This window comes from Rhinopithecus bieti, unplaced genomic scaffold (assembly GCF_001698545.2).
Source record: "Rhinopithecus bieti isolate Rb0 unplaced genomic scaffold, ASM169854v2 scaffold_17862, whole genome shotgun sequence".
NCBI lineage: Eukaryota > Metazoa > Chordata > Mammalia > Primates > Cercopithecidae > Rhinopithecus > Rhinopithecus bieti.
The window spans coordinates 309806-317123 of NW_016808877.1; the positions used below are offsets into that span (position 1 = coordinate 309806).

General features: G+C 48.5%; 1 protein-coding gene across 1 annotated transcript in view; it reads right to left on the reverse strand.

Moving 5' to 3' along the window:
• Positions 1-3132, reverse strand: part of ADGRD1 (adhesion G protein-coupled receptor D1) — a 162329-nt gene extending 159197 nt beyond the window's left edge. The window contains exon 1 of the mRNA XM_017887671.1: positions 2957-3132. Coding sequence (XP_017743160.1) covers positions 2957-2987 — 31 coding nt within the window. The 5' untranslated portion in view covers positions 2988-3132. The remainder of the gene's footprint in view (positions 1-2956) is intronic.
• Positions 3133-7318: the final 4186 nt, after the last annotated feature.

Consider the following 7318-nt stretch of genomic DNA (forward strand, 5'->3'; position numbering starts at 1 on the left):
GGGGAGCAGAGGGAAGGGAAGGCAGAAAGGGAGGGGAGGGGGGGGGGGGACGGGAAGGGATAGGAAAGAAAGAGAGAGAAAGAAAGAAAGAGAGAAAGAGAGAAAGAGAGAGAGAGAGAAAGAAAGAGAGAGAGAGAGAGAGAAAGAAAGAAAGAAAGAAAGAAAGAAAGAAAGAAAGAAAGAAAGAAAGAAAGAAAGAAAGAAAGAAAGAAAGAAAGAAAGAAAGAAAGAAAATCCAAGTTTTAAAATGGGCAAAAGATCCACCTCACCAACTCATAGACTGTACAACACCAAGAGCTAATGTGAACTATGGACCTTGGGTGACAATGATGTGTCACTGTAGGTTCATCAAATGTAACAAATGGATCACTCTGGTGGGGGAATGTTCATAGTGGGGAAGCTGTGCATGTGTGGAGGTGGAGGGTAATGGGAATTCTCTGAACTCTGCACTCAATTTTTCTGTGAATCTAAAACTGTTCTAAAAAACAAAGTCTATTAAAATCTAACAGCGACACAGGCGTTCCGTGGCGCCCACAAAGCCAGTCTGCAGAGGCCAAGGAGGGGGGAAGCACAGTAACGGGCTTTCCCTGAGGACACGGCTTCTGTGCTGACTGCGGTGCATGGAAGGGTGGCTGCCCCATCACAGGGAGGTGGCCCCCACTCACCTCTCCCACCAGTAACCCAAGAGATAAACAGCCTGCCTTGCCAGTCTTTATATTTCCAAGAGAAAATTAGAAAATCTTAATTTTAAAATTAAATCATTACTAATGATCATAAATCATTCCAAATATTTTTCTTACAAACATGGCCTAGGCAATCACAATATAGGACCACAAAACGCATCTGAGGACCCAACTCAGCCCACAGGCCACTGGCATCAGCCTCTGCTCTAAGCGGGGGCGTATGTTAACCAACATGGGAGTGAGTGGGTGGGGAAGACCAACCTCCCTGCTCATTCAGGAACCTCCATCAACCAACTTTTGTGTTACTCTTCTCTCTGGCACAAGAACCAAGCTCATCAACAAGAATGTTCATCAGACTTTGACTGTCACTTCCCCCATAAAGGGTCCCCTTTGTTCTGCCAGCGCGTGTGTAAATTGTCCTCCTGAGCTTGCTGCTGGAAGGAACAGCACGGTGCTTTTAAAGGACACGCATCGCCTCCAGCCAGCCATGCATCTTAGATCACCCAGAGTGACATCAGGGCTTCTTGCTCAAGATTGTGCAACTTTCTGATAATTTTGAGTCTCTGGAGCATGCTTGGATCCTAGGTTGGTCCAAAGTATTATTATTAAAGCAAGAATAACAAACGCCTTCAATGCACAAAAGACAGCATATTGCCAGCCAGAAGTGTTTCTAATTCTCGCCCTTTCCCTAGGTGGAAAAGCAGCCAGAGTTGAGCACGCTTTACCTTAAAGCATGTTCAAGGTCAGAGAACCTAATGGGTGCCTGAAACCATGTTCCACCAGTCCCAAGGAGCACAGAGATAAGATGCTTGCAATCGGACTGTGATAGCAAGTGGAACAGGAGGGTCACGGACAAGGTTCAGATGGTTCTGTGTCAGGGTAGGGAGGCAGAGATTATTTCTGACCTTAGGGATCACAGAGGGCAAATTTGAAGCAGATGTTTGCTGAATTGCCCCTCCTTACAGAGGTGGAGGTACAAGCTGGTCAGAGCACACCGAGCATCCACAGAAAAAGGCAAACACCTGGGCCCACTGTGCCATCATTCCAGGCTTTATGCATAGCAGCCCACTTCATTCTCACAGTCACCCTATGATGTGATACTGCTATTACTGTCATATTATGAATAAGGAAACTGAGGCATAGGGTAGTTAGGGAAGGTGCCCAGGTTCACACAACTACCAACGTCCAGAGGCAGGATTGATCCAGCCTGTTTGGCTCCAGAGTTCATGCTTTTTAATAACTGGACCATGCAGCCTCTCTTAAGAATGAGCCAGAAAATGAATTTCCCTTAAATACATCAAAGATGTTTCCTGCCAGGAGACCATCCTAGGCTTTTGTGCTGCCCCCTTCACCTCTGCCCTTCCCTTTTTGGGCTCCAGTCCTGACTAGGCCCCCACTCCATGCCACCCTGAGTCCTTCTGCATCCCCGGCCACCTGTTCCCCTTCTCCAGCTTCCACTTCAGACCTTCGTCAGCCTCTATGGCCTCCTACCCCACGTCCGTGTCTCAACACCCACCTGCAAACTCAGCCAATGTGCAGGGACCCCTGTCCTCTTTCCACACATCCAGGGCCCCTCCCTCCTCCAAGACCACACACAGCCCAGTGCTTCACGCCCTCTCCCCCAGCCCCTTCCTCTGCTCCCCGAATCTTCAGCCTCTCTCTCCAAAAGCTTCTTCTCGTCATGCTTTAAACAATTTCGAGTCTATACCATTAAGAAGAAGGAAGAAGAGGAGGGAGAGGAAGAGAAAGAGGAAGAGACAAAGAATATGAGAGAAAAAGGAGGAGGATGAGGAGAAAGAGGGAAAATGAGAAGGAAAAGAAGGAGAAATGTAACCACTGCTTGCAGTTTGCACACCGCATCTTCAGCTTAATTTCCTGGAAACCGTGAGGTAATTCCTATTAGTATCATCTGCACATCACAGGTGTGGTCACTGAAGCTCAGTGTGGTCAGGTAACCCACAGCAGTCACAGTGCATGGGCAGACGGAGCCCAAGCTCTGCACCACCCAAAGGCGACTTACCAAGGGCACATCCTTGCCTCACCCCGTGCACCTCCCCAGCAACCTTAAACGAAAGGAGCTCAGGTGTCAGGAGGCAGCAGCATCCCTGGGCTCCTTGGGCTGCGCTGGGCTCCTCAGCATCCCGTTCTCAGAGAGGACTCCACTCCTCCAGGCAGAGCCTCCCGGGGCTGATGCTGTCACTCACCTGGGGGCTGAAGGAGGCCTCCCATGTCACCTCCAGGCACAGCCTCCCGGGGCCGACGCTGTCACTCACCTGGAGGGCTGAAGGAGGCCTCCCATGTCATGGAATTGTCCCGCGTGTACAGCTCCACGGAGCCTCTGCCATCGCTGGAGCAGACTTTGAACCCATTGGAGATGACCTGTCCCCCATACGCAGAAGGGACTGGTCTAGACTGTTCTCCTTGTGTCTTCCAGAAGAAAGAAAATGTGACCCCTGAGGAGAGGAAAGTCACAAAATCTGTTATTCACAGAGAGCAGTGGACTCAACTTCTCAGAAGCACATGGTTCTCGTTGCTTTTTATTTTTCATTCGAAAAGCATGTTGTCCCCATTCTAAAGGCAGTGTATGTTCAGTTCAGAAAATCCAGACAGTAATATTTGCACATGTTTATTAAGGGCTCACATAGCGCCAGGCACTTTTCTAGGAGTTTGAAATGAATTCTCGCCTTTTAAAAAGTACAAAAATCTTGCTTCATCCCCAATATACAGATGCAGGAACTGAGGCTAGTTCACTCAAGGTCACCAGTGACTGAGGAAGATCGCTGCAGTCCCCACTGGGAGCGTACAAATGTGAAGACCTACACCGCAGTAGGTTTCTCTCCTACTCCTCCAGAAATGTGGTTAGGGTGGCTCCTTCCTCAGCCTTTTCTATAAATAGATTTTACAAAGACATGAACCATCTCAGGCATACTGCTTTATAAACAACATTTCTATAAAATTTACTCCCCCGTGAACTTCCTCCAATGTCCATAAATACACTTCCACGTTGTCATTTTTATGTCTGCACAGCGGTGCATTCTAAACAAGCACCACAGTCTTTTTTTAAACAACAATCCCCTGTCGCTGGATCTTAAGGTTTTGTTCCACTTTTTGAAGAAATTTTCAAACAGAACTTGAAGCAAATTTTTTTGCCTATCTCAGATTATATGCCTTTAGGATACATTCCCAAGAGGGGGTTTCTTGCCAAAGGGAAGTACACTTTTAAGGTTGTTGATATCCTCAATTGTTCATTTCCCAGTTGAACACAGAGAGGTCAGCAGCTGAAACCGTTTTCAAGACCCCAGTCTACACATTCGTGGAAGTCCTGACCCCAGGCCCATGCTGTGGGGAAGGAGGGATTCCATGTGGACCAAATAGTCTGAGTGACACATGTTAGCATGAATGAACTGACTCATCAGTTCATGTTACCTCCGCCACCAGAATCAGATAGAACATCCCTCAAATGTGTTGTGGCAGTATATTACGGTACACTATGACAATGAGATATTGTACCTTGGTGGGTCCAAAGTCCTACTGTGATTAATGTAAACATGGAAAAACAGTGCAATTTTTATAATCCTGATGTGGGATTTCTCCATCTTTTCACCACAAGAGGAACTACAGGCCGGGCACGGTGGCTCACGCCTGTCATCCCAGCACTGTGGGAGGCCAAGGCAGGTGGATCACCTGAGGTCAGGAGTTTGAGACCAACCTGGCCAACATAGTGAAATGCCCTCTCTACTAAAAATACAAAAATTGGCCAGGTGTGGTGGCACACACCTGTAGTCCCAGCTACTCGGGATCTGAGGCAGGAGAATTGTTTGAACTGGGGAGGCAGAAGTTGCAGTGAGCTGAGACTGCACCGTTGCACTTCAGCCTGGGCGACAGAGTGAGATTCTGTCTCAAAAAAAAAAAAGAGGAACTGCAAAAGCCCAGCTCCTGAGTGTGACCCCCCAACCCCGACCGCTGTCCTGCACTCACGCCCACTGGTCTGGGGGCCGGGCTCTCTGCTGAAGAGGCAGTTGGGGCAGGGCCTCGCTGGAGGCTCCCTGGAGCTTAGGCCTCTCTAGCACTGCATTTTGGAGCTCTGGTTTTCTCTATTCCACTTCTTTGCCTCCAGCAGCATCTGCCCACCTGGCCTTTCTTTGTGTGTAAACTCCTGTGTGTGTGTGTCAGTGTGTGTGTGTGTGTGTGTGTGTGTGTGACACTAGCTGCCTGCCTGGACTCTGCCTGTGACAGCTGGAAATACATCCAGCTGCCTCACCCCCGCCAAGCCCAGCCCAGGCATGTGGGTGAGAGGGTTCAGTGGTGCTGAGAGAGAACACATGCCCAGAACTGGTCCAAAGAGGCCCATGATGGGACGGTGGGCCAGGGGGAGAGGCAGAAGGGTATTTGCCCTGGGCTTTATTTCTGTAAGTGGTGCCAAATTTAGACTTTAGGCCTTACCTTCACATGAGGTTATGGACACAGTCTTAGAGAGTCACTGAATTCAAAGAAGACATTTGTCATTCGTGTATAAGGTGGTGTCTCATTGCCCACCGTCCTTTCTGCGATGCCTTATGAATTAACGTATCTGTTACAAGTCCTTCAAATGTCTTGTGACAATATATCAAGGCAACTATGCCTTTGTGAGTTCAACGCCCTCGCAGGATTCATGAAAAACACAGCATACATTTTAAAACCCTGGTACAGAATTTCTGCATTTTACTTTTTAAGAGAAGAAGAACATCCAAAAAATTGGAAGGGGCCTGGACCTTTCTGGACCTCTGAGAGGCTGCAATGCACAACTCCAAGCCCTGCAGTGTCTGTCCTTAGGGCTCCTGGGAAAGGAAAAAGCCTTCAAAAGTGCCCAGTAACGTGGTCACCGCGGAACGGTGTGACTGTGGAGGCTGCACAGAGGCCTGGGGCAGCTGACGCGGGTGACCCCGGACCTGGCTGGTGCCACCCACACCTACCTCATGAGCAGGCTCTCTGCAACACCTGCCTTGTGCTCTGAGGGGCACAGAGGCCAAGACAAACCCCTGAGCCTCCCACCACTTCCCTCCACACTCAGAAACAACCCGTTTCACAAGGAAGTCAGCACAGTGCGTTGTGAAATTTTGGTTATGAAACAAATTCCCAGGAGGATTCATGGAAGTTACTTTTTTCCAAAAACTTTGCTGCATTTTAAAACTCCTTTCACTCAATTCAAAATGAGCCTGTCTTGGCCAAATGTCTTTCTGTTCAGGAAGAGAAATAAAAATTTAAAAATTCCATGTGGTGTTAGGAAAGGGTAGATTGAAGGCCATCCACGGTGCTGGTAACCAAGCTTTTCATTTCGTTCACTCAACCCACAAAACAATGACTTCTACCTAAGCAACAGCTTATATTTAAGTATCAATTCACGTCTTCCTAGAGTCATAAAAAATTTACAATGCGCCTTCTATATTAGCCTTTTAAGGAACTTTGCCTCATGGAGTTGGGCCATCAATACAAACAAGGAAAATCTGAAAGAAAAGAAACAAGCACAATATTGACAAACTAATGTTATAACTTTTTCTTGTTATAAGCACTGAATCCTAAAACATCCAAAAGATAAAATGAGGAAAGATCTTTCTCGACAAGACAGAAAAAGGAAAAATTAAAATCTAGAAGTCATAAGAAAAGACTAATAAATCTGAGTGCATAAATATAATATTCTGCAAGGCAAAAAAAAAATCACCATAACAAACTCAAAGACAGATAATCATCTAGGTAAAAAAAATTTGTCATAGATCTAACAGATGAGAAGTTAATTCCCTTCGTACGTAAAGACTACTGCATAAAACAAAGGATGATTTCTAGCAGGTAAGGAGAACTTATATGGGCTGAGGCTAAATCCTCCCAACAACCTGTAAATTAGGCATCTTTACTGTCCCCATTTCATAGGGGAGAAAACTGAAGCACAGAGAGGTGAGGTAACTTGCCCAAGGCCACACAGCCGGTCTGTGATGAGTCAGGATTTGAACCTAGGCAGCCTGGATCTGGAGTCTGCGTTTGGAATCGCTGTGCTGCGGCTACCGCCCTTCCCTTGGAGATCATGCATGGAGCTGCTCTTCCCAGGTCCACAGATTCAGCACCGTGCAAAAGCATGATTCCACACATGCCAAAGAAACAGCGGCCCAGGAGGGCACGAGGTTCTACAGGCGTATGGGCCCGCCTGGCGTCCGTACCCCCACCCCAGTCACCGCAGACCACACACCCGAAGGCTGACTCGGGCTGGGCCAATCAGAATCACCAGGACCGGCCCAGGCATGCGCAGACTCAGCTGACAAAACCAGAACTTGGAGCTTCCGAGCGGATGCTGCTCCCACACCAGGAAAGCGCGTTGAGAGCAGAGCCGGAGCCAGGCAGGGACAGGGTCTGATGGCCATCCAGCAACCCGACCAGCCTGTGGCCCACCGCGTTTCCAACAGAGCCACGAGGCTGCGCGTCCCACACGCTTCCACGCACGACTCAGAGCCTGTTTCCCGGCTGCCTGGTGGGCCCTGGACCTGTGTGACCAGGGGGAGACGCTTGTTTGCACATCGAGCCTTTAAAATTCTCACTCCTCGGCCGGGCGCGGTGGCTCAAGCCTGTAATCCCAGCACTTTGGGAGGCCGAGACGGGCGGATCACGAG